Below are 26,574 nucleotides of genomic sequence, written 5' to 3'. Positions count from 1 at the left end.
TGATATCTGTGTATATGTGTGTCTGTGAATATGAGGTCCAGTAGAGAATGCAAAGGTATTTGTGTGTGTTAGTACATAATAGTGTGTAAAAGGTTTCATATTTATGAGTGACAGGTTCACTTCTGAATGTGCAAGCTCTTAGTCTGTGTGTGAGAGGATTATTTGTGTGTGTGAGCATGTACACAGTATGTAAGGGCTCTTTGGGTGAGTGTAAGAGGTTCACTCATGAGTCTGAGAGGCATATGTAGGTAATTATGAATTATGGCCTATATGGCACCCCATAATACAGGGCTGTTCTGTCTCAGAGATTTTGTACTAATTTTCTATAGTGAAGGGCTAGCTAGCATTGAAGGTTTGTTTCCAAAGGGTTTAATTGCATCAGTTTATAAAGAAGATGTAATTGTTCTCATGAAAACCCAGGAAGAGATTTAAAAAGTGGAGGGAATTGTTAAAGTTAACCTCATCAGCTACAAACACCCGCTACAAACACCCGAAAAGTACTGGCAGTTGGGAGTTGGTGTGTGTGTGTGTGTGTGGGGGGGGGGGGGGGGGGGTCTGCTGCTCAGGCTACCAAGGGGTTGACTTGGAAGAAGGATGGTTTCAAATATCTTGGAGTGTAAAAGAAAATTGTCGCACACCACGACACAAAAAAACCAACGCTTCGACTTGACAGTCTTCTTCAGGGTAATGAACTGCCATGTTGAAGCGTTGGTAAATTATATAATCCTTTTTGCAGCGTGGCTACGAATGTGCAACAATTTTCCTGTACACTTAAGTTTTCACTGTGGTCAGCACCTTTCCAACAGTGGTGTGGGTTCCCCCTCTCTCTCATCAATGATACTATAGCCCAAAAGAAGTGGGAGGGGGTGGTAGGTAGAAGAAAGACTTAATAAATGGAAATAGCTGAAGCCACGAATCTCCTTTAGACCGGTGGTGGGCCGTCAGGGCCAGCAAGGCCTTCTCTGCTGGCCCTGAATACCTTTGCACTTTAAGTGAATGGGGACGATATTGTTGATTGTCATAGTGTTCAACCAATCAGATCTTTAGTTTGACATGTTGGGCGTATTCTTTGACATGTCAGAGCCTGCTAGCTGGCCTACAAGTACGTGATTGGTCGGTGGGCTAGCGTGACATGTTGGGCGGTGACAATCCCAATATCTGCTGCCTCTGTCGAGCGACATTTTCAGCCCTCAAACGCATTAAAACGTATTCAAGAAATACAACTGGGGAGGCTCGACTGTCTTCACTGGCGTCCATGAATCCAGAAGGACTTCTTACTGGAACTAAAACGCACGGATGTACTGAACAACCGTGAGATTAAACTCTTTGTTAACAAAGAAAGCAGGATGCACTTTGTCTTTAAATAGTGAACAGCAGCTCTGGTAAGTTAAATGCGTTTGTTTTTACATCTGCAGTAGCTTTAATATGCTTGTTTATATATTATTAATTGTACAACTTGTTTTTATGAAGATGGATCTTGTTTGGTTTTATGTGTGATAGGAACCATTGTTACGTCCAATGTTGCTCTGGGGACATATTTAGCCGGTGCCAGTGTTGGCAACTTGACGACTTTCTCGCTAAATCTGGCGACTTTCCAAACCCTCATGGAGACTTTTTTGTCAAAAGCTACTAGTGACAAATCCAGCGACTTGTTCTGGTGTTGTTGGAGACTTTTCTGGTGTTTTGACTCGTGACAGCACGTACCGTTCTGCAGTTACTGCCGTGAACGAGCAGCGGGTGCTGCCGTGAGCCCCTCCGCTGCCACTAAGCACTCACAGGTGGGTACTCTCACAGCAGCCTCGCGCAGCAGTCCCAGCTGCAGTCAGAGCAGAGAGGAGACGCACTCTCGGCAGTTAGTGTATCTACAGGTGTTGGCTTCATTTTGACACAAAACAAATAATAACCCTAGCTGTGTTTCAGCTGCAGGACAGCAGTGAAGGCCCAGGTATAACATGCACGGCCCACCACTGCTTTAGACAGAACAATTATCATTAGCAACCTGGTATCTGCTCTGTGGCATCGGTTGGCCTAAATCCAGCCTAAAGTGCTAATACAAAAGTTATGGATTTGACGTTATGCATTTGAACCTCTGTGGATTACCTCCTTTTCTTTTCTAAGACATGGAACCTTTTTAAATGTAAGAGACTGGAGCCTATGTTCTCGGCCCTGCCGATTGGAAGAGCCTCTCATTAATGGGGCTAGAAGGGGTGTTCAAGAAAGCACAACACCACGCCTCACCACCTCACCTGTCTACCACTGGAGCACTCAATCGGAGAACAGTAGATGTAGAAAAAAACAAAACATTAAATGATCTAAAAACATTGCCGTTGAACTTCAAAAAGCCAACTAATAGTATTTAATCACTGTCACTGTGCTTGCAATAATTTCACCAAAAACAAATATTTCAGAGAAAATCTTAACTTTTGACTTACTTAATCATCAGCAGAAGAACAGACCATGAAAACGCAGCTCCTAAGTTCAGCCGCTCCACATCAAAAAAAAACAACAGCTGATGCAACTCGGTTCCTAGAAAAGTTTCACCGGTCAAATCCCAGCTCAGCTCCAAAACTGAGCCAGTGCTGTAGGAATGGTTCAGATTCATTGTGCATTGCATTTTGGAGGACGATCACATGCATGTAGTCAGCAGCAGAGAGCCAGTGACCCAGCCTACTTCTCAGGTTACACCCTATATATAACACCCCCCCTCCCTCCTCCCTCTCCAGCACAACTTCCCTGGAAGCTCGCTCTCCTTCCACACTGGTCCTGGCGCTCTCCGCTGTCATCTGAGATCCCCCTCCGCCTCTCAATGTTTACCCACCATCTGCCTGTCAAACGTCTGCATGCTCAGGATTACCCGAGACCCTTTTATTCAACGCTACCATCTCTGCCTTCCTTCAACGGTCTTTCTTTTGGAATCAGGGGGGTCTGGAGGTCTGACCTGAGAGGGGCAGGAGGGGAGAGCTGAGACTCAAGCTGCCCACATCTCTGGCTTCCTCCTCCTTTCTTCTAGCTTGTTGCTTTGGGAGTTTTGGTTCAATCTGACAGGTAGGAGTTAGGCTTTGGAGGACTACCGCACCATGGATCACTCTTTAATTGGTTGTCTACGCAGCCCTCATGCCCCGGCCCAAGGCCTGCACCCCGCAGTCACCCACTCGCCACTGACCCTGCTCGGCCAGAGTGACCACGTCTCCGATCTACCCAGCTCCTCGCCCCCCTGCAGCTACTCTGGAGGAGAGGACAATGGAGTGTTCAGCAGCACAGGCCACCTGCCTCAGCAGCAGCACCCACCTGGCTGGCCCGTCCCCCCCCAGATGCTCTCACCTAACAGTGTCTGCCTGCCACTGCTCGAGGCCACGGCAGCCCCGGAACCGTGCTCGGGGGGCCAGAACCTGTGTGGCTCCAACCCCAGTTTGGACAGCGGTGAACCCAAGGGTGCGTCGTGTGTAACTGGGGAATATGGCCGTCATAGTCTGTCTTCAGAGGAGCCAGACAGAGGGAGCAGTAAAGGCACGAATGATAACTCAGGTAAGAGCACGAAGTCCAGTTTCCCAAGAAACTGTATTTTTGTATAAAGCTCACAGTTTAATTTCCTCTGCCCTGCAAACACATTTGTCTTTTCATAGAACCTGCTCCCCTTAATGAAAGAACTTTTCCAATTTTACAACCTTTGCATACAAAGCTCCAGACAGATTTTCTTTTAAATGTATTTTGCTTGTCTTATGATGGTTTTCTGTTGTTTACACTGCCAAAAAAAATCCATCTTAAAAAGCTTTCTAGTGACAGCTAAACTAAATATGCTTAATTTTTTTACATTAATAAACAAAAAGATCCAATGTTTAACATGAGCATATGCCTTATGTAATAAAATCATAAAGTATTTTCTTCATGTTTGAGTGAAAAATAAAAATATTTATTTATTAAGAGTGTAAAATATAGTGGAATTCATTTTCGTGCACAATATGTCTAAATCAAGCGGCAACCTCTGGTTCTGAAAAGTGAAGCAAATGCAGAAGTACATTAAAGCTGCATTCTCTCTAGTGTCCACCAGGGGGCGACTCCTCTGGTTGTATAGAAGTCTATGAGAAAGTGACTCTACTTCTCTCTTGATTTATTACCTCAGTAAACATTGTAAACATGAGTTTATGGTCTCAATCTCTAGTTTCAAGTCTTCTTCAATACAGCATGATGTTAATTTAGTACATTATGGTCCATTTAGAGTCAAACAGACCATAAAGCAGGGTAGGCTTTAGGGCGGGGCTGCCTTGACTAAAATCCAAGATGGCAATGGTCAAAATGTCGAACCAATGGGTGATGTCACAACGATTACATCCACTTCTTATATACAGTCTATGATCTTTTTTAAGCCAGTATGAACAAAAAGTCCAAGTGTTGGATATATTGTGTAAACTCCGAACAGATTGTTAAATCCCCTTACAAAACACAGAGGTCATGACCTCAGTCTCTTCAATGGTAGCAGAGGCCCAAAACAGATTCATCTATACTGTTGGTGGGACTCACTGGTGAAAGAAAGGGAAGGCGATGGTGAAAGTGCAGGTCATGAAATCTAACTTCCTTGCATAACTTTTAAAGGTCTTCATCTGCACACATATGCTTCCTCCTGGTAAAAGGAGACAACGATATATCCACTCATCATTTAGCCCCTCTGACGAGCAGCTCAAAGCAGTTGCCAAGTTGAGAACTTTCCGATTCTCCCGAGTTTATGTCCCGGCCAGAAGAAAGGGAGCTTTGACTGACAGAATGAACACTTTGACAGGATATGCTGAAGCTGCCAGCGTCCTAAACCAAATCCAATTTCCTAACACTAACTTCATTGGCACTCACATAAAGCCACAGGACTTTTATTACAGTTTTCTTCGGACTTAATGTTCTCAAAAAAGGATCTAGTGATGATGAAATATGCATAGTTATTATTGACCTACAACCCTGAAAAAAGCAAGCTGTATGCACAGTGAAGCTGTCAAAAAGTGACCTCCCTATGTATCAACTGCACTGATTCAACTGTCACAATAACTGGAAACACAAATCCTGTAAAGTCAAGAGTTCAAGGCTAAGTAGAATCTAATCAAAAGTAATTAATTACACTCAATAAAATATCATGACAATAGGATAATATGAATGTCTTTGTTTAACTCACTGGGTGGCTGTAGTTTCACATTATGGCACAAACTCTTTCCTGGCACACTGCGGTTTGTCAGCACATCCCTCAAATACACAACTAATGAAATGTCAGCTGGATTTATGCACTGGGGACATTAGAACACAGTGGAAATGATTATTCAGTGTTTTTTAACCATGAAGCATTACTTTCAAAACGATCTCCTCATTGTCATCATTCACTGACCACAAATACATAAAAGGTATCCTTGAAATATGTAATGACAGACAATATGAGTGGGGAAAATATGATTTCACCCTTAGAGCAAGAACAATCTGGGAAAAGCTCAGTGTTTGTGTTCAATAACAGGACTAAAAGGTTTCTCTAAGACTTCATATTGACTTTTCCCTTTATTCTGAAACATCCAGATAACTGTGACAACATACATACTGTCACAGACACAGACAACATATTCCATTTATTCTCTTAATAATAATAATAATAATAATAATAAGATTGTACTCATCAAGTTAATTGCTAAGATTTCACAACCAGAAAATATCGCCAGAAAAAAACCACATAAATGGTATTGAAGGATTCAGCAAAACTGAATTACATCCAATGCCAATGTTTTCTCTATCTAATATATCTGCACCCTCTGGCTACAGATATAGTCAAATAATTATTGGGGTTATGGCAAATAAAAATGTTTAAGGAGTGGTTAGGTTTTGGCAGCAAAAATATTCTGGTTTATGAAAGATTATGATATGAAGGAAAAATATTGAAGGTACCTGGTAGAATGTTGACTTCTAGTAGTAGAGTTATAGAGTAATGTTTTGATGATTGTATCCCTGTTTTGTTTGCATGTGCACAAGGAAACACTAACTGGTAGGTGGTATTAACACACCAAGAAGATTAGCAATGTGTCAGAAAAAGGCAGGAAGTTAGCCAAGTAGAAAACATGGATCTGAACAATGCAGGTTTCAATAAAAATAGCTTTGTAAATGTTTTCTGCAGTAAATTCTTTAACAACAGATTTGTTTGAGCTCAAGGATATAAATACTCCTTTTTTGTTAGATATGCTGAATGTTAAAAGACCTTTGTTTAGTACAGGAGTGAAGGAGTAAAACTCCAGCGGATACCTTTAACTATCAGACCTCTTAACAATCCAACATCACCACAAAGAAGTTTTTTATGAACATGCATTAATTTATTGATTTTTAGATTTGTTAAACTAGACAGTTCACAAAGATGAATTGCAACAAAACATAAAACAATTGCACTAATGTCGCGTTATAATAATAAATCAGTAATTTTCTTCTCTTTGCCATAACCTTCATTTCGCTTGCTACAAAAACCAGATTAGGGCAAACGGACTGAATTTAAGGTATTTTTAGAAATACATTTTATAACTTCAGTTCTTTTATACTCAGGTTCTTTTTTTTTATCATTCCCCATATTGGTGAAGAACATGAAAGTAAAGTAGATTCACCCAAAAACAACTGTACTTTGTGCCAGACACTAATTGTGTTTCTCACTGTGAGAAGTGAGCTTCTTTAGTTTCTAAATGTATAAATAAGTGTCAAGCTGCAAGCCCTTGGTATAGATACTTTCAGTTTGTACCCACGGTAAGTAAGGCTCAGGAGAGGCTTGGGACCTTCGGGTAGAGGCTTAGCCCTAAACTGTGCAGTCCAAAGGTTCCACTGTAAATGAGGTTCTTGTAACTCTCCTCTCTCATATGGCACTCAGTTATTCCAAATACATTTGGTAAATAGTTGCTTCATTCTTCACCACAAAAAAGTTAGACAGGGTAAGAAATGAGCAGTCGGGCCGGTGGTGAACAAAATGCCAGGTTAAAAACGTAAACTTATAAAGGGCAACAGTAAAATTATTTTTTAAAACTGTCCATCGGAAACACCAATCACAGTTTACAGACCCACTTCCTGTATCGTCTTTTACCGGCTATACTTAGCTGGGCACTCACAGTTGTAATAAACTGAAATGATCCTTTAATAATTATTTCCTCTAAAAGCGTATTTAGAATGTTTTAATTTGTATTGTAGTTGTTAGAAATGAGAACATTAATCCCAAACAAAGAGTTTTACTTTCCCCTCTTGATATAATCCAGCTGTCTGGTAGCCAACCCGCTGCTTGGGTTGAATAGCACAGGTCACAACAGGTCACAACACCACGTTCTCTGCAGTAAAAGGTGATTGGCACTCTTAATCGTCTTGCTTTCATTGTATTTTTGTTTCAGATGGGCCCCTGCAGTTTGACAACCCCCCCCTCATTTTTTTCAATCCTGTTTTTGTTCTTCCTCTCGCTCTCTTTTGGAGACTAAGCTGTGGTTGGAAAATGTTCTGTTTTTCATTTCAGAGTCCCAAGACAGGAGCCTTAAGTCAGACATGACCAGCAAGCCCAGGAAGGAGCGCACAGCCTTCACCAAAGAACAGATCCGGGAACTGGAGTCCGAGTTTGCACACCACAACTATTTGACCAGACTGAGACGCTACGAAATAGCTGTCAACCTCGACCTCACGGAACGACAAGTAGGGTACCTACTGAAACACTGAATCATTGTGTGGGCAGTGGAGGAGAAAACAGGAGCAGCACCATAAATATTGTAGCCATCAAAATCTTACTAGCTAATGTACTCTAAGCAAAACAATATAATTAAAGAGGGACACAATGCGCCATGGTTTTTATTTATTGTCACTCGACAGGTATCACTGACAACCACTCAAGTCATAACACTGGAAAGTTATAAAATAGCTTTTTAAAGCAGAGATCCGTCTCTTTGTCTTGAGAACAAGGGTTTTGGTCTTCATAGATGACATATGTTATGTTGTTTAGTGGTGGAAACGGGAGAAGAAGTACTTTGATGGGTCAGATTAAATGATAAATATCTGTGTGTTCAGTAACACACAATTAATTAACGTTGCCAAATCTGAAAGCCGTGCTTTGTACATGTACTTTTGGACTTCGCTTGCAGAAATAGAAAATATCCAGTATTTCTGTTTCAAGGTGTTTCTTAACCAACAGTTTCTTTGCAAGGTGTGAACACTATCATAAGTCTACTACCGAAGAGCCTCGTGGATGTATTGTGATTACTTTCTTGCAAACAAGACGCAAGATACAGCCAGCTAGCAGTTTTTATCCAGACTTTGTGTCAAGCTAGGCTAAACATATCCTGGACATATCTCTGTATAGACACGCAGATATGGAGCTGATACCAATCTTCTCATCTGACTTTGGGTAAGACAACTGTTGTCACTGTTGGACAGTTTGTTTAAATGCTCTGCACACCCACACAGGCGCTTCATGAAGTTGGGGGTAGTTATGCTGGGAATTATTTGTGGCATGAACTAATACAAAGCATTAGGTGTAGGCTGTCCCGCCCTTAAAGGTAATGGGAGAAGTCAATGAAGGGCACGTCCACACAGTCCTGTGGCTGGGCAGTTGTCAATGTTCTCCAGAGAAATGACTTCACATCGCCTTTGTCAATTTATGCAATTATTATTTGAATACTGATTAATCCCATTTAAACATTTTGTAAAAGCCAAATTGATGCCTACAGGCATTTCCTGATTAAGGTCCAAAATGAACAATCTTTATCATCCTTTACTGAGAATGTCAAGCTGTGATTGAGGGTGTGGAATAGACAGCTAATGAAATAAGAAAGAGTTCCTCCTAAAATGGCAAATGGTTCATTTCTTTTTTTCCACTTAAACAAATTATACAAAACATGTTTATTGCTGAGCTTTCAATGTCTTATTATGTGTAGTTTGGATAGGGCCAGGCAAGTTGTTTCCTCATGCTTCCAGTCTCTATGCTAAGCTAGGCTCATTATGATCTTACTTAAATCATTTATCAGTGTGGATTTCTAGCCATTTAAAAAAAGAATAATGACAAATAACAAAAAAAGTATCTTGATCAATAATATGACACTAGTGTTATTGTAGGGCTCATATGTATTATCTTTAGATTACAGGACTGTTCTTATAGCCACCAGTTTCTGATACATTCAAAAAAGTGAAACATTTAGTAATAATTGCTTTAATTTCCCACATATTCAAATAAAACATTGACATCCATCAATGTGGATGAAGACATTATATATATATATAGCTTGCATTAAAAAACTGTACAGGAGAAAAAACCTCAGTGTTTTGACATTAGCAAACGGTTGGACATGTCACACTAATTCTCTGAGGCGAATCGATTCCAAACCACAGAGACTCTTTGACATGTCAGCGTGCTGCTCTCAGTGTGTGTGAAGTGACTTTTTGATGCTGTGTAATACAGTCCAGATGCTTTTCTTAATGCTTACAAAGAAACATTTGTATGAAGTTAGCATTACTGCAGATGTGGACACCAGCCCAGCCTCATTCTGGGTTTTAAGTGTTCGGAAACACTTGTGTGTTAACAGTCATTGTGAAACGAGTCAGATGACTGCTTCAGGGTATTTATGGAAAGTATAGGGAGTAGTGTGTCAGCTGTATGGAATTTCTGTTAGCATACTTTAGTAATATATTACAGTATATGAGATAATACTGTTAAGTCTGTAGGGAAATGATGATAGACGTTATCACTATTGGTCGGTGCTAATGTTCGGCCCAGATTATCTGGTAATGTGAGCAACAGTAAACGTTCTCGCCCTTGAGGCTAACGCTAGCTAGCATATTACTGTTGACAGATATTAAATCTGACAGTTCAAATCTCACCTCCAGTTCTCGCTGAAGAATAGGCCGTGTTCACCGCTTATCCCCAGCCCTGTTCTCATTCAGACTTGTTTAGCTTTCTGGTTTTGTTTCTTCTCACTGCAAAGCTTTTCTACAGCAAGTTGTAGCACCACGTCATCCTCTGCTTCGTTCACATCTGCACCCCCATGAGATCACGTGAGGTACGTTGCTCTCTCTGCCACAATACTCTTAATAACATTCTGTAGTGTGTGATGTGCCATTCCTGTCAAATCTTGTAGTTTATGCATGTTTGAGGTTAGAGACAAGACTATCTGTGAAGATTCTTCTTATGTGTGTGATGCGACCGATTTCAAAATCTGTCGTCTAATAGTGGCATGAAACAGACCAGTGAACAGTCCAATAAAGTAGTCCAGCATGCTCCAGATAAAAGCTTGTACAAAATATCAGCAGATGAAGTTTTCCTATTTTGTGCAGCGTTCCAGATGACCAGTGGTGATGAAAGGTTCATTCAGTGACACAGGAATCTCTCTGAAGCACTAGCCAATATGGTTGTTAGTTATTCAGGTGTGGAACAAGCAGGGGTTTCCTCGTCCTTGTTACCTCTCTCCTACTTGGTCTGATGGAAGCTGTCCAGGGAGCTTCGGACTGTTGAGGTGAGGACTGTAATAAGCAGAGAAGAACAGGTAGCATGACAGCTTTCTATGATCAGAGTTGGTGTAGAAAAACCTGGTAAAGGCTGATTTATACCTCTTACTTCCTCTTAGCGATTACATTTGTTATCGTCATTTTTCATTGGTGGAAAGGTCCACATCTGACTAAGCATGAATGTGGTTAAAGAAAGAAAAACTCAATACTACTAAGATTAATACTAATAATCATGTCCTGTTCTACTTCGGTTAACTCATCTGGAGTACTTGACTAATCGTACAGACATTCTAAGATGGTGGGAATCCTACCCTTGGCTAGGCTGTCAACTGAAGATCACAGAGCATATCAGACATGAGTAACGTCACCAGCTGTGTGTGTGGGCATAGTCAACTGCAAAGTCTGATAAAAACATATCCACTGCATTTATAGTTTTGCAGGATAACCCCCACTTGTAGTCAAGTTGTATTGAGATTCCAATAGCAAATGTATGTGACAGTGAATATTGTGGTCCCTGGGTATGATTGGAGACAAGGCACCTGACTCTTGAATGATTTTTCTCTGGAATTTTGTTTCTTATAGTTTTATGACCTGACTGGGACGCGGTTGTCCCTGACAAATCCAATAGGGTTTTTGTGTGGTTTAATTTGGTAACGATGTACAAGTCTGCAGGTTTGCTCTTTCTGGCCTTTACTAGCCCTAACTCTCCCCGGTACACAACCGGGGAGTTTGTCCGTGCTCACATGGGTACCTGACCAGCATGTGAGGAACTTACAAGCAAGTCTCCCCCATGGTTGAGCTGAGGTGTAGTACAACACTTTCTTCCCCACCTAGAGTTCATCATGGGAAGCATTTTAGTTGTAGTAGGATTTACGGCCTTCTGCACTCTTGTCCAGATGTTTGTAGGCGAAGGCGAAGAAACATCTGGTGTGTCATATATGCTTTTGCAATGCAAGTTGGCATGTAGAGCCAGCCGGGTGTAGTGGAAGGATCATTTGTCTGCCTGTCATCATTTTGAAGGGAAATAACCCAGTTGTTTCTGGGTTGCTCTGATGGCCACCAAGACCAAGGGAAGTTTGGCATTCCAATCTCTGTGATTGTCTCTTTTTTGTTGACCAGAGTTCGGTTTCCCCGCTCTACCTGACCGGAGGCTTGAGTGTAGTGGCTGATGTGAAGGTTGGCCTCAGGCATAGTACCCGCCAAAGCTTGCGCATGACATTGGCAGTCAAGTGGGCTCCCATGTCAGAGTCGACCTGACTGGGAAGACCAAACCATGAAAAGATGTGATTCATCAATAAGAAGGCGGTCATCTGAGCTGTGTCTTTTGGGGTCAGTAAGAACTCCAACTCTTTGGTGAATTCGCATGTGACCGTGAGGAATGAAGGATTTGTTGCCTCTGATTTGGTGAGAGGCCCTACCCAGTCAATTTGGATGTTTAACCAAGAGGAGATGTCTATTCGATGTAGTGAAGTTAGTTTGACGGAATCGAATTTGAATTGGAAACCAAGAGGCCCTTGATCCCCCGCAGAGACGAGCGTTTGTTAAAGAGGTGCGCCAAGTCTTGGACAGACCAGAAGTCGGTATTGAGCTTAACGCGACCAACAGAGTCATCTTCAAGGCTTGAAAGATGGCATTGGTTTTTGTTGGTTTGTTATATGCCACCTGTGCATCAGGGTGGTCGGGGAGCAATGGAGGGGGAATGCGCCTGAAAAGGAAAAGTGTTAAAAAGGAGTGCTTTGTGAACAAGCACATCTTTAAGCGCCCTCGATATAAACGTTTTTTTTTTTTTTTTTTTTTACCATTCCTCTGTTCAGGAGTGGATGTATGGGTAGTATCAGTGAAAGAAACAGTTATTTCAGCTGAGAGTTGTCAAATTTCGTTTTTTTATATTTGTTTGCAGTTAGAAATGAAATGCACATGAAAGAAAGATCCAGTTTATGTTTGTGAAAGCATGTTTTACAGGTTCTATAAACGGGATTCAGAGCATTCTTAAGCATTTAGTACAAAAAGGATCTGACTGTTAGTTGTCCATTGAGTAAGTTGTGGAGTTCAGCAGGGACTTTGTCCTCTTCCTCCTGGGTTACACTGTAGAGTATGAAGAAACCACCATTTTCATGTCTTATTGTTTTGTGTTTCCTCTCAGGTGAAGGTATGGTTCCAGAACAGAAGGATGAAGTGGAAGCGTGTGAAGGGAGGCCAGCAGGGGGCAGTAGCACGAGAGAAAGAGCTGGTGAATGTAAAGAAAGGGATGTTACTGCCATCTGAGATTTCAGAGAGCATAGGACTGAAGCGCTCTGCCATCTTGCAGAAGCTGGTGACCAAGGATGACAGCCACGACAGCGACCAGAGCTCAGAGAATTCTAACTTATGATGTTCATGGTGTTCTTGGACTGAACTGAAATGAAGGAAACATTGGTGAGACATAAAAACTACATGCAAACAGCTTGCTGTGAGCAAAGTCTCCTAACAAACTATAAAATGAGACTTACAGAACATTCCAGAGATGCTTATCCTTGATGAAGGGCTTTTATTTTACAATGTCCAGAATTTGTTTCGGTCAAACTCTATTGTACTTCTAGTAACAATCAACACAAACATGTTTATGTTGCATGTACAATAAACTGAAGATCAAAGAGGTCCCAAGAGTTTAACCACCATACACCCAAACTTCTCTAGCTATTTTTTTGCATTGAAAAATAAGTAGCTGGTTAACATGTGTTAATCTCCTTGTTCTGCTTTTCGCTCCCTCTAAAGGTTTACATGCTTTTTACTTGCAAAAACTTGGATTTCCAATGCAAATAAATGAGAAAAATCCAAATGTGTTGTTGGCGATTTCTTAACATGTATACATACCATTAGGCACAGACAACTGCCTGGGGCCCCAATCAGCTATAGATTTATCATGATGTACCCATCAATAACTTGGAACAGATTAATCTGTTCCAACAGAGTAATCTGTTCCAAGAGAATATGCAGCAAGAGGTGCATCCCGGTTGTAGGATAATCACATTCTGTTCCATTTTCCAAAACTGCTCTTAAAACTCATCTGTTTAAATCTGCTTTTAACCTGGAAAGTCAGTTATGTATGTTTCTTTTTTTCATGTTGTTCCTTACCGTTATGATGTCATCCATTTTGTTGTTGTTATAATTGCTTTGATTGTTTCTGTTTTTGCCATGTAAAGTGTCTTTGAGTGCCTTTTAAAGCACTATATAAATAAAATGTATTATTATTATTATTATTTTGAGTCACATGCCTGCATTCAAATTGCATGCAATGCATTATATAAAGATTATAAGGCACTACAACTATGAAGGGAGTATGAAAAGCTGATGTGGAGCGGCAACATCCTGTGCTGTCCGTCAAGCCTGTTTCCCCAAACCTTCTCATTACGCCGGAGATGTCAGCTGAGGAGCTCCAGCTGACACTCCGCATCAGCTTTAGAACTAAAACACCAGTCTAGTGTCGCTCCCCAGTCACCTGTTACACAGCAAACCCTTTACTCATCCCGTTTCGCGCATCGCCTATTTTTACGCCCTACGTTGTGATGCGTGCCCAGGTTCTCAAACTGGGTGATTTAGTGGATCTTTATGATTCATTTTTAAACACGTCTGATGATGTTGTCAGCCCCTCCTGAAGTAAGAAGTGTGCCTTTTTCTGTTGAGGTGGTGACAGATGAGGGGACATCACGCAGCCAACTTGTACCCGCCGTGTCTGATGGTCATGGAAATGTAGAGCCGCATCAACCAGCGTCCAGCCAGTACAGATGTGCACAGCTCGCAGCTGTAATTATTTGTCTCACTTCGAATTAATTGCATTTTCAAGGGGTAAAAGTTGCTCAATAGCGCCCCATACAAAATGTTACACAAAAGCCCCTGTGTTACCTTTCTCCTAGATGTAACATGGGCAGTAGCCTACCATCTTAAGACATTGGATTGGGATGCTAAATTGTTTGTGAAACTATGTTGCAGTGGCATTGCGGCAAAGAAAACGCCTTTTGCCTCAAAATAGGAACTTGATGTTACATTGCCACGGCGACGCAGCAAATTTGATTGTTTTGACATGAAAAAAGAAATAGTTGTAACTTGACTTCACATTATCAGATCTTTTTCCAGATGTGACACTACTGAAAACATATACAGTGTCATGTTGCACCATAGACAGAGCGCCACTTACTGGCCACAACATTTACAGTAGCCATACTTTGGCATACTGTTCTTTGCAAATGAACCAGATCACCCTCAAATGTAGTCAGTGTAGAGTTAAGATGTTAGTGATGTTCATTAATGAAGGTTTTAAGTTTTTTGTGGAATGCGTTACTGTGGAGATGCAGTCACTTGAGCATACAATTTCCAATCTGCTCAAATTTCACATGCTGGATCAGAGTCCAGGCCTGAAGACAGCTACAGGTCTTGTCTGACAAACAGTGATTTATTTATTGTAACATTCTTTTATTTATTCCTCTCAATATTTCCACATTCATTTTCTCATTATTTTACAGATGTATTCCTTATTATGACACTCTTATGCCTCCATATTCTATGGCAATAAAATGGCATTGAAATAAAGTTTTCAAAGAAATGTTTGCTTCTCGCCGCAATTCAATCCGATTCTTTCTTTGCAGGTTGCCTCTGTTTGAGTGACAAAAACAGGTGACCTGCGTGTGCGTGTGCCCGTGAGCGCAGCAGGCATGGCATCACCTCAGATCAGTCAGCGTAAAGAAACTGCATCAAGTCATCTGTTAGGCAGACCGAGACAGGAAAGCTCGCCACCATTCCTTCGCAATAAAAGTGTTAAATACGTTTGGAAACCAGGGTATCCAAGACAAGAAAATGTGGGCAAATTAGAAAATTACAAACTGGAGTGCACTCAAATAGATCAGCAGTTTTTATATAGAATATCTGACACCTAAGAAGTAAACTAAATCAAGCCTTTTCCAGAAGTCAAGCAATAGTTGGAATTGTACCTATTTGATCTCTTTACAGTACAGTCTATGGTGTAAACCCTGACTATTTGGATCTGTATCATTTTCAGACCTAATACTGTATGAGTATGAGAGGGTGAAGAGAACGTTTTGTCTTTATCAGTAAAGTAACTCAGTATCCACTTTCCAAGCTTTCTCGTGGGCTTCCTCAGCGATTGAATTTGATGACTTGACAAAAATCTGTCAAACTATGAATTGTTGTAAAAGTACAAAACAACAAGTCCTGTTGTTTTGAGCTTTGCTAACTGATTTCTTTTTCAAAAGAATACACTTGAAAAGGAGTTGCATAGTAGCTCATGAGGGCTTTATTTTGAAAAAGCGTAGCGGAAATGGTGTTGTTTGGTAGTGTGTCTTGGTGCCTCTAAGGAGCGAGAGGGAGTCCTCTCAGCAGAGCGGCTCAGTGGGGCTGAAGCTGTGAGAGCACGCAGCACGAGCACGCAGCACGAGCACAGCGCCTCGGAACACACTTTGAGCTTCTGCTGGACCAACGGCAGCACTGGTGGAGAAGGTAAGTTTCCTCCAGTGATACTACGGATTGTGTAGAACACACCTTGATTACCGCGTCAACACATTTAGCTCAACAGCTGAAAGAAACGATTTCCCCACATTAATACTGTTCTCCATTCCTCTGCGCTGTCATGTAACGTTACCGTACGTTTCATTCGCGTTACATGTAAATGTGCAGGCCTAGCTGTCAGCCACACTGGGCCCAATAAAGCCAATTTAACTTTTATGATTTTCAACACTTGTTGGCATCATAGCCTGAAGTGGAGCCTGCTCTGGTCTACCGTTACACGCCAGGGTCCGCTTAAGACCCTGCACTGTATCTGCATCCAGCTATAACGCTAGCTTTATATTTTCTCATTTGATAAGAATAGAGATATTCCCTGAATCATTAGTTACCGTGTACCAATCTACCTCACCGAGCGACACTGCGTTCCACTCTTTTACCGGTCACGGTATTTATTCCCAGTCTCCCGTTAACGTACCGTGCAGTGGACAAGGGGACCGTTATTCAGCTGTTAACCAATTATGAAAGTCGAAATTTATTGCAGTTGAATGCGGACCAAATTTACCCGAACATGTTTGAGTTGCCACAGGGCTTCTTTAGGTGTGCGTGCGTGTGTGTGTGTGTGTGTGTGTGTGTGTGTGTGTGTGTGTGTGTGTGTGTGTGTGTGTGTGTGTGTGTGTGTGTGTGTGTGTGTGTGTGTATTTGCAGCAAGGCTATATTAATTAACATATTTTTGAAATCCAAACCTTGTCCTTTCAGCAGAGGAGAGAAGTAAGTATGTTGCCAAGCAACACGTTTTTGAAGCCTAGACTGTATTTGGGTGTGATGTGAAACATGCTCCCGATCTGTCCCCATCACTGAACACTGGCTCAACGGTTACATCTGGGATTTTGGTCAAATTCAAAAGCCTTCATTTGGTTGTTTACTGATTGACGCTCTACTCGATACTGAATAGAAATTAGCGTATGAAATCCCTGCTGGCTGCTGTGGCGCTACATGTGCAAATGGGGTGCTCTCCACCCTGCTGCTTTAGTTCTCATTCATCTCTCAGCAGCAGTATACTGTGAGGTTGGGTACTCCATTGAGAGAGGGGATATATTCACTTGTTGGGTGTTTGGTCTTTCATAAAGCTATGAGGTGCTGGGTGTTTGTGTGCTGCCACTGCTCTGACTTATTATGCATGCTGTGCTGACCCCCCAGGCTCCTACTGAAGTCCCCTTGGAATAAAAGCAGCCTGTTAAACGTTTGGTGAGGACTTCTCCTGCTCTACCAAGATGGGGAACAGATTATCAGATCATCACTCCCTCTTACCCTGCCTGCCGTCCTTCCAGGCTCTCCACATTGTCATTCTAGGACTGGACTGTGCAGGCAAGACCACTGTACTGTACCGCCTGCGTTTCAATGAGTTTGTAAACACTGTCCCAACTAAGGGTTTTAACACAGAGAAGATCAAGGTGTCTCTTGGAGGTAGCCAACGGACAGCGTCCTTCCACTTCTGGGATGTAGGCGGTCAGGAGAAGCTGCGTCCTTTGTGGCGCTCTTACACACGATGTGCTGATGGCATCGTGTTCGTGGTGGATTCTGTGGATGCTGAGCGCATTGAAGAGGCCAAGACAGAGCTGCACAAGATCACACGGCTGACAGAGAACCAGGGGGTGCCAGTTCTGGTGGTGGCTAACAAACAGGACCTGAGGAACTCACTCAGTATGGCTGAGATGGAGAGCATGTTGGCTCTAGGTGAGCTCAGCCCCGCCACAGCCTGGCACCTTCTGCCTGCTTGTGCTATCATTGGTGAGGGACTGCAGGAAGGTCTGGAGAAGCTGCATGCCATGATCATGAAGAGGAGAAAGATGCTGCGGCAGCAGAAGAAGAAGAGATGATGTGCTAACAAAGGGAACTGTAAAATGTGAGATGAATCTAAAGCTACATAAGAACTCCTGTGAGCTGCGTACGATCTGCTGGCCCACTGTGACCGGTCATCTGGCTTCCCTTTGAAGTCTGATTGGCTGAGTTTGATCCTTGCAGTGTAACTGTTTGTTCAGGCTGGCCAGTGTTAGGCTCCCACAGAGGACAGTGGGGTTGATTTTGCCCTGTGGACTTTGGAGGCCAACAATCTCGTCAGCAACAGCCATTCATCAAGGAAGTCCAGTATTATGCTCTTCAGCAGAAAGCTATGAAGTTTACACTGAACTCTCTAAAGTGGACAATGAGCTCTGACTTCTCTGTTTATGTTTCTTGTTCAAATGTGTCGCTACCAAAGCTTGTGTTGGAGCCAATTGATAAACGCTGCATATGTCACTGTAGGGACAAGTATTTTGTATCCATGTTGCACAATGGGGGGGGGGGTTGGTCAAAAAGAGTAATGTTCAGGATGCACAATAACCCTAACATGTAAACACTGTTATCTGGTGTCATAGAACATGTCAATCCATTTAAAACATTACATTTTGTTGTCAATCCTTCTGAATGAGAGAGGGCGGGGGTGTCTTTGTAGAACCGTCACTTCACCAACAGGAAATCAAGAGCAGGAAGGGAAGGACGTCCACTTCCTCCACTGACCGTAGCCTGAGAACAGCAGAACTCAGTGCCGGTCATGGCTGATCGGTCCTCTGTGCCACAGTAAATAATGCACAACCTCTACTTGACTTGCTCCTCTGTAACTTGCATGTACAGATCATACCACAGTTAATAATGGAAAGTATCAGTCAAATTGAATACAATGTAATAATCTTAAATTATTATTATTTAGCATTGATTATGAATTAGGGGTACACCAATGATTATATTTTTGCTGATATTTGCTCACTTTAGATATGTCAGTGTTAATGTATTCCTCGGCTCTTGAGAAACAAAAAATGTCAGTATGGAAATGCCAAAGATATGATTGAGGTAACTTAGAGGAAACATCAAATGTTAAATATAAAGTGTCTCATCTATCTGATATGTAGACTAAGTTACCACATCCCAGATGCTTGTTTCCTGGGAGCTAACTGAATGGTTGGATAGCTGATTACGGTTGGTTAAGGGATGGTTGCTTGCTAGTACAGCTGGGTATGAGTTCAAAATTCTATGTACTAGTGCCAAATTCAATACTGTAATCAAAATGCTCCCTTTACGATACCTTGCCTGAAGGAGTACAAACATGGTGTCCTACAAAAACCTTGTTCATTCAAAAAAGACACCAACATGCTCAAATATTAAATGTCTAAATTCAAACAGCTGTTCAAGTAAACAAGATTACATATTGGACCAGACATTCATTACGTGACAGTTCTAGACTAGTGCTGCGGAGAGTTCAGTGTCACAAAAGCAGTGAGGACCAATGCCCTTCCTTACTTTCTATTGAACAGATGTTAGTGCCGGACTGTTTGGAGTTCATTTGAAACAGTTTTGATCACCCACAATGCACTTTGTACTTAAAGTTAGCTTAGCTAACTTGATTAGCTTTGGTAACAGGTATTTACATCTAGATCTATGAAACAACTCAGAAGATGGCACATTTAGTTTGAACCCACTAGGTGTGTGAGGATGAACCGATACGACTCAATCAATACAAGAGTCTCAGATGCTGCTACGTCAATACATAACTCTGAATCCACTTGAAATTTTGAGGGGAATCATAAACCAATACAGTGTTACGTGTGAGCGGAGAGAGACAAAGTTCTCTCTCTGTGTGGGGGGTGGGGGGGGGGGGGGGAGAAAACATGTCCATAGGCTAGATAAAAACTTAAATCCAACAACTGGAGAAAGATGAACTGCCATAATCAAGACGAAGACACAACCTTTTGCTTTTATGACATGACATGACAGATTCAACTTGAAATATAGTATCCAAATGATGTGACTTGTGTCTTCTATAATTAAATGAAATTGAGATGAACGTAAGGGTTGGCGATATATTAATATTGTGATATGAGACTAGATGTCGTCTTGACTTTGGATATCGTAATAATTTACCAGCAGACTGTTCTAGCTGATCTATTATTTGCCTTTCCCCACGTAGCCATGTTCTGTCAGAGATAATGAAATATGTCTCCAGCACGCTCCTCTGAAGAACTTCAAATGGGAAGATATCTATGCAAGTCTTTTATAAACTCGCGTCAGTTGGAGCTGTGCATAAACCACATTCAGAGTGTAAGAAACCTTTATCACTGATGTATTAATATTTGTTTTCATCATTGTGCTTCCTGGCTGGATCAGTAACAGTGACATACTGGATGGAAAAGTAGAAGTCCTCATTGACTGACTGTGAACACAGTTGGTCCACTGCCCTTCCTGCATCTGGAGCATCCTTCCTCTCCAGCAATATGGCTGCCTGCCCAGTGGCCATAAATATTTTCCATTACACAAAGCTCACACAGGGCTGGGTGGCATGCCAGGTTAAGCCTCTCCCTCTTCCCATGGCCCTTGGCTGGAGGACGACAGATATGCTTTCACACAGTGACGGAGGGGGCTTTAGGGGTCACTTGTTCCCAAACATCCATGTCAGCCCACCTGACTTCCTGGCCTGGACTCAGATCCTGCGCAGTAATTAACAGTGGATTAGTGTGAGAGCAACGGGACCAGCTGAGACGCAAGACACACAACATCTCTAGGATCCAACAGGTATATTTTTTAATGCAAACGGATCAGGAACACCGAAGGATGACGTCGCTCTTTCACTGTTTTGTTTTTTTATCCTTGGGTCCCCAGATCTATAGTTACATTTAGAAGTTATTGTCCCTCATGATCAAAGCCTGGCACTTCAAAAATGTGAAAATGACCAGTTGCGTTACAGACATGAGGCACAAAAGTACATGCAAAATAGCGAAGACAGCGTTTCTTATATTTCGTCATCTTTTGACTGACACTAAATGTATTTTCATCTGAGCCCTCCTTTCAAGAGTAATGCTTGTCTGATGAATGTATCTGAAATAGATCTGAACTTGATTTGAAACTGATATATTGATCTGATTGCACATCAAATGAATAAAGATTACATATTTTAAGTAAAAGTGAGCTGAGGATTCAGATTTCGTTGTTCACAAGATAAATAGATGATAGGTGTAATTTCAATGTGTAAATAGGGGAAATATGAAATCCACATTTCAGATGTGCTCTTGGCCACATTTACTGTATAAGTGAAAACACATTTGACAGGGATCAGATATCTGATTTAGGTTTTTTTTTGTGTGTTTTCTTATGCAGCAAAATGGGTTTGACGGCGAGTGACACGATGTCTGCTGCTGCATGGGGCCGGTGATGTGGACCTGGACCTCATCACTGGCTCGGTCCTTTCTATGTCGACCCCCGGGCGAGTCAATTTATGGCGGGTCTGGCGGCGGAGAGGGGAGTGTGTACGTCAAGAGAAGGGGCTATGTTTCACACGGCCCAATTGATCTTACACCTAACCAGTTTGGGCTTCACAATCAACTGTTGAGGAGCAGGCCCCTGCCTGCACCTTGAGTCTGACACGAATGGTGCAACAATGTCTTCACATGTGCTTTCAGCTTTTCTCGAAGATAAAAGTTTTTACAACAATGAGCTCTCCTGCTGCAGAGGGTGAGGGAGAAGCCGTTGTCGGTCATTCCGTGAGCTCCAGTTTGCTGCTTGGCGCCACAGTATGCAGAAGTTACTCAGATGATGGCAGCACAGCCCTGGACCATCCCCCAGTTCTCTCAGGCTTGGCTCCTGAGAGTGACAGGCTGTGGAGGGCTGGTTCTGTCCGGCAGTGCAGACCATCCAGGCAGCTGGAGCGGGATCCACCATTGCCTGTTGTGAGGCAAAGTGGTCAGGGTTCCAGTGTGCGAGGAAAGGAGGCTAGATCCCCTATCCTGTGCAGTTTGGTCTATTTCCTTTTTTTGCAATGGTAAGTAGATAGAGGTCTGTCTCATGCAACTGGTAAAGTTCATGCAGCAGTCAGTTCTGTCTGCACAACGGTTTTGTCCAGAGAAATGCCTGGTGGGATGGCTTTGTGAGTGCATCTCCCGAGCTTTGTCCGTTCATATAGTTCCATCTCTTTGAACTAGGATATAATTTAACAACTTTAAATGGCAGCAAAATACGACTTTAAAATACACTTTCTTTGAGCCACAAGTCTAACAGTGGCATAAGCTTACTAGTTAGAAATGTCATTATATATGTGAATGTTTAATATTGAGGAGGAGCTTGTAAAATTGTGATAAGTGAGCCGTCTAATTACTACACAATGGCAGCTTCTTATTCTGTCTTTTCAGTTTAAGGGGTTGAGACATTCAAATGTTTACAATTCAGCTGGGTTACAAGATTAGAAATTTAAGGAAAGATCAAAAACAAAACAGAAATTTAGCAATACAAACAACATAAAGCATCAATACTGACAGGTACTCTATCTACAAAAAAGAAGCTACGAGCGGCTTTAATCCAAAAGTTTCAGTGGTGGTATCAGCTTTAAGAAACCCATAGTAACCGGACCCCCCCTGTCACAGGGCCTGACAGTTTTTTATTTGTAATCCAACATTAAAGCTATCATAGAATGTACCAGCGCATGAGGTCAGTAAATACTTCAATAAAGGAATGTGGAGCAGGTCTGGACTCTTAAACCTTTCACTTCCCCTGCTCCTGACATTCAGATACAATATAGCCATAATATATTTGATTCAAATATATCAAGATGACAGGATCTTGCAGTTTTCTTCTCAACTATACATTTGTGCTTGTGTATTTCAGTCACATTTAGTCCACTCTTTGATCCCTCACTTTCCTACAGCTGAGGAAATGGAAATGAAAGCCCAACCATCCCTCTGAAGAGTGTGTATTCAGCAGGACAGATGGGAGTGTAGTGGGGTTTGTTTAGTCTGATTGATGACTGTGTGAACTGCTATTCTGTTTCCCAGTCAGTGTGAGCTGTAGGGGTGTAAACGGTATGGTCGTCAGAGTGTAGGACAGGATATGGTGATAAGAGTTGAGGAACCACTCCCTGCCGGCCTTGGTTTCCTGAGAATAGCCTGGCTGTCTGCTACTGCAACCCCACCCCCAACCCCTAAGCACTCACTAGGGAGATACAGGACACTTTGAAATGGTCAACTGTCCTGTTTGAAACGAAGACTCAATGTTAACTGATTGTGCCATGTCAGTTACAAGGTCATTGTATTGTCATTGTACAACAGGGTTCCACAACAAAATTCAGATTGGAGTCCGATTTTGCGACACAACAAAACATAAAAAAATGATATTATATATGGATGGTGGAGGATACATTAAGGAGTCTCACAGTCCAAGGAAAGTAGTAGACGGTACCAGCAGTAGACGGTACCAGACGGTACCAGTAGTAGACGGTACCAGCAGTAGACGGTATCAGTGATGTTCTGGTCAGCTTTAATCCCCCGCTGTAGAGCCTCCTGTCCTGGTGTACACATCCCATGAGAGTCTTTTAATGTTTCAGTCACAATGCTTTCTATTGCTCCTCTGGAGAAGTTTCTATAAGAAATACAGTCGTGTATGAGCTTCATTCACGAGGATGGAGATGTGTGATGACTGTCAGGTTGTTTCTGATGCTAAATCCCAGGAACTAAAAGCTGTTGCTCCACCTCAGCTCCATTGATGTAGACAGGAACCCGGTTCGAACCCCGGCTCCGCTAGTCCATGTCGACGTGTCCTTGGGCAAGACACTTAACCCCAAATTACTCCTGTAGCTGTGCCTACGCTGTGTGAATGTAGTATGAATGTTAGGCCCTGTCCACATTACTCCGTTTTTACTCCGTATTTGCTACGTTTACACTGAGCGGCCACACTGCGCTGGAGTTTTGGAGCACCCTAAACGGAGGAATCTGAAAACTCCGCCGAGGTTGGAGGTATTTGAGAACTCCGGGGTTGCGTTTGCGTGTGGACGGTCGGATACGGATGTGCTTAGAAAAAATTACGCCCACACCCGTGTTCGCTACTGGATTGGTTCTTGGCAACCATGACGTCTCCGTCCCTGATTCGTCACACTCACTATCACGTGACCCGTACCCGGAAGAAAACAAACTGGGCTACCAGCAATTCATTTCAACATGGATAGCTAATTGCAAGCGTTGCTGCTAGCACAACAGCTACATGATGTTGCTGCTAGCACAACAGCTAGCAGCAGCTATGCAGTAAAAGTCTGCATATCTGTGGAGGAAGCAGCTGTTATTGGAGTGATTAGCGAGCGGCGTGACCGTCATCAGCCCTATGGAGCAGCTCGTTGTTTTTAGATTCTAATGACAAGACACGCTGCACTAACGTTTTACTTCTTCCGTTTGGTAGCCTTGAGAGACCTTAGTCTGTAAGTATGTATTTATGAAGCATGAAAAGATGTACGTAGATATATTCTATTCGCGTGTTTAGTATAACATTTGTGTTGTATTAAATGCTAATCGCGGTTAGCATTTCTCCATTGGCGGTAATGTTAAAATTAGCTTAGAAGCTAGCTAGGCGGACATGTTACATGCTGGCTATATCATGGATTGTTTTGTATTCATGTAATGTTTATAGGGACAGTTTGTAAAGCCATATTTCATATTGTGTTTCCAGTTTTACAAATAAGAAAGATTCACACTGAAGTCTTGAAACTCTTCTATGGATTCCATGGTCTTTATTTCACGGATCTACTGTTAGCGATCTGCTAAGCTTTCCTGCACGAAGCAAGAGCAGAATAGAGTGAGAGACGTGTGTTGACCACATTTATGGACCCATATTCTAGTAAACGTTTACGTGTAAGTGTTGATTTTAAAGTAAATTTGATGTGAGAGAGAGAGATAGACCCGCAGCGCTATAATGCTAATCGCGGTTAGCATTTCTCCATTGCCGGTAATGTTAAAATTAGCTTAGAAGCTAGCTAGGCGGACATGACGTTCAGAGCTACTAGTGAGAACAGACATCAACAACACGGAGGAAACGAGTGAGAGACCACATTGATCACATCACATAATCTAGTAAACGTTTATGTGTAAGTGTTGATGTTAAAGTAAATTTGGAGAGTGAGAGACCCGCAGCGCTGTAACTACGTCTGAAAAATAAAACTTCTAAAACTTTCCACGAACTGTCTGTTTGAGTTTATAGAGGGAGATTTTAGAGGAAGATCTTAAGTATCAAATACAACCTTTCATTATTAAAAACTACTTTATTACTCTGTCGTATTTTTTTTTTTTTTTAACTAAGCAAGCAATCCACTTCCTGTTTACACCGTCACGCGCATGCCCAGTGTACGTAAATGGTCACGTGCTGTCCGCCTTCGAAGGCTGCCGTGTGGAAGCAGATCAACTCGAGAATGATCCTGAAACTCCCGTGTGGACGGAGATCGTTTCTATTTGACAAATCTGCATCCAAGGAGAAACGGAGTAATGTGGACAGGGCCTTAGTTAGTCCTGATGAGCAGGTGGTACCTTGCATGGTAGCTCCTGTCATCAGTGTGTGAATGGGTGAATGATGACATGTAGTGTTACAGAGCTTTGAGTGGTCGGAAGACTAGAAAAGAACTATACAAGTACATCCATTTACCATTTACTTTCAATATGAGTGATGGCTGAGTGGAGAGCAGTGGAGACAGCATCCTCTGTGGATCTGTTGGCTCTGTATGTAAACTGGTGAGGGTCCAGGCTGGCTGGGATGTTGGTTTTGATGTGCTGGAGAACCAGTTTCTCAAAGCACTTCATCAGAATGGGGCTGAGTGTCATTTAGACTGGACACTGCAGACGTTTTAGGTACAGGAACAATGAAGCAGGGGAACTCTCTCCTGTGACAGATATGATGAAAATATCAGTGATGACATCAGTTAGCTGGTTCGTACATGTTCTTTGTACACTGTTACCGTGTTGTCTCTCTGTTCTCTCTATCCCACCCCCAGTGTCCATTTAGGTGCCACCCTTGTTCCTGCCTAGCAGCTGCAGCTTGTGAGTAAACGTGACTGGGCTCAATCACCTATTAGTGCCATGGTGGGTAGGAGGCCGGGAGATCCACACAGACAATCCCGTGGGCCAAGTAGCAGCGTTCAAGCTTTGTGTTGGTGTGTTGATCTCCTCTGTTCAAACGTGTATGCTACTGTTAGTAGTGTGACGTTTCCAGTTTCATTATTAGGCCTACTGCTGTTGGTTAGTGTCGCTTTCCTTTTAAGAAAGTTGTTTTCCGTTCTTGCCTTTGTGAGCATCTTTTGGTTAATAAATCATTTTTTGTTTATTCATCCGTTGTCCATGATTCTTTTTCCCTGAGTTATTTACTTTGTTACTTCCCTCATCCCCTAGAACTTCGGAGTACGTAACATATACGACCAGGGATGTTAGCAGAAACAGCAGCTTTACTCATATTCACTCTCATCAGGTGACTCTTTAGTACAGGGGTCACTAATAGGCGGATTGCGGTCCGAGTCCGGACCCAGACGCTGTTTTATCTGGACCTGGACCTATAACTGATAGATAATTGAGAATTATTACATTTTGACAGAGCGCTTCTATTTTAACCGGCGCAGTCTTTACGGCACTCGTTCAGCGGTCCAGGAAGCACACCAACCAATTACGCGTTATGCGTTGTAAATCGCGTGATGATACTCAGCCAATCAAATATGTGTATACTGATAAACTTCCCGACTCGAGTGACAGGAGAATAATACGTGAATCAGAGAAGTTATTTCACATGACTTTC

The 26,574-nt window shown here is 42.3% G+C and overlaps 2 protein-coding genes across 3 annotated transcripts; both read left to right on the top strand.

Moving 5' to 3' along the window:
- The first annotated feature begins 2,443 nt into the window (after positions 1 to 2,443).
- LOC142965267 (homeobox protein MOX-2-like) lies at positions 2,444 to 13,657 on the top strand. Its single transcript, XM_076106082.1, has 3 exons — positions 2,444 to 3,525; positions 7,493 to 7,665; positions 12,608 to 13,657. Exons 1-3 carry the CDS (start codon positions 3,078 to 3,080, stop codon positions 12,833 to 12,835), a joined length of 849 nt encoding a protein of 282 aa, XP_075962197.1. The 5' UTR covers positions 2,444 to 3,077; the 3' UTR covers positions 12,836 to 13,657.
- Positions 13,658 to 15,819: 2,162 nt separating this feature from the next.
- arl4ab (ADP-ribosylation factor-like 4ab) lies at positions 15,820 to 26,116 on the top strand. 2 transcript variants are annotated; one of them, XM_076105447.1, is made up of 4 exons: positions 15,820 to 15,954; positions 17,158 to 20,562; positions 21,145 to 21,293; positions 21,447 to 26,116. In XM_076105447.1, the coding sequence occupies exon 2, from the start codon at positions 17,232 to 17,234 to the stop codon at positions 17,835 to 17,837; it is 606 nt and encodes a 201-aa protein (XP_075961562.1). In that variant the 5' UTR covers positions 15,820 to 15,954; positions 17,158 to 17,231; the 3' UTR covers positions 17,838 to 20,562; positions 21,145 to 21,293; positions 21,447 to 26,116. The 2 variants fall into 2 exon arrangements, with proteins under 2 accessions (XP_075961562.1, XP_075961561.1); XM_076105446.1 differs by having other exon boundaries at positions 21,145 to 26,116.
- The last annotated feature ends 458 nt before the right edge of the window (positions 26,117 to 26,574 follow it).

This window comes from Anarhichas minor, unplaced genomic scaffold (assembly GCF_050575085.1).
Source record: "Anarhichas minor isolate MPS153535 unplaced genomic scaffold, ASM5057508v1 ptg000033l, whole genome shotgun sequence".
Taxonomy (NCBI): Eukaryota; Metazoa; Chordata; class Actinopteri; order Perciformes; family Anarhichadidae; genus Anarhichas; species Anarhichas minor.
Note: the sequence above shows the minus strand (reverse complement) of the source record. Positions and strands in the feature narration are given on the sequence as shown.

Coding starts and splice junctions, on each gene's coding strand:
- LOC142965267 (XM_076106082.1), top strand. CDS start 3,078: ATGGATCACTCTTTAATTGGTTGTCTACGCAGCCCTCATGCCCCGGCC. Junction 3,526..7,492: donor AGGCACGAATGATAACTCAG/GTAAGAGCACGA, acceptor TTTTCATTTCAG/AGTCCCAAGACAGGAGCCTT. Junction 7,666..12,607: donor TCGACCTCACGGAACGACAA/GTAGGGTACCTA, acceptor GTTTCCTCTCAG/GTGAAGGTATGGTTCCAGAA.
- arl4ab (XM_076105447.1), top strand. CDS start 17,232: ATGGGGAACAGATTATCAGATCATCACTCCCTCTTACCCTGCCTGCCG.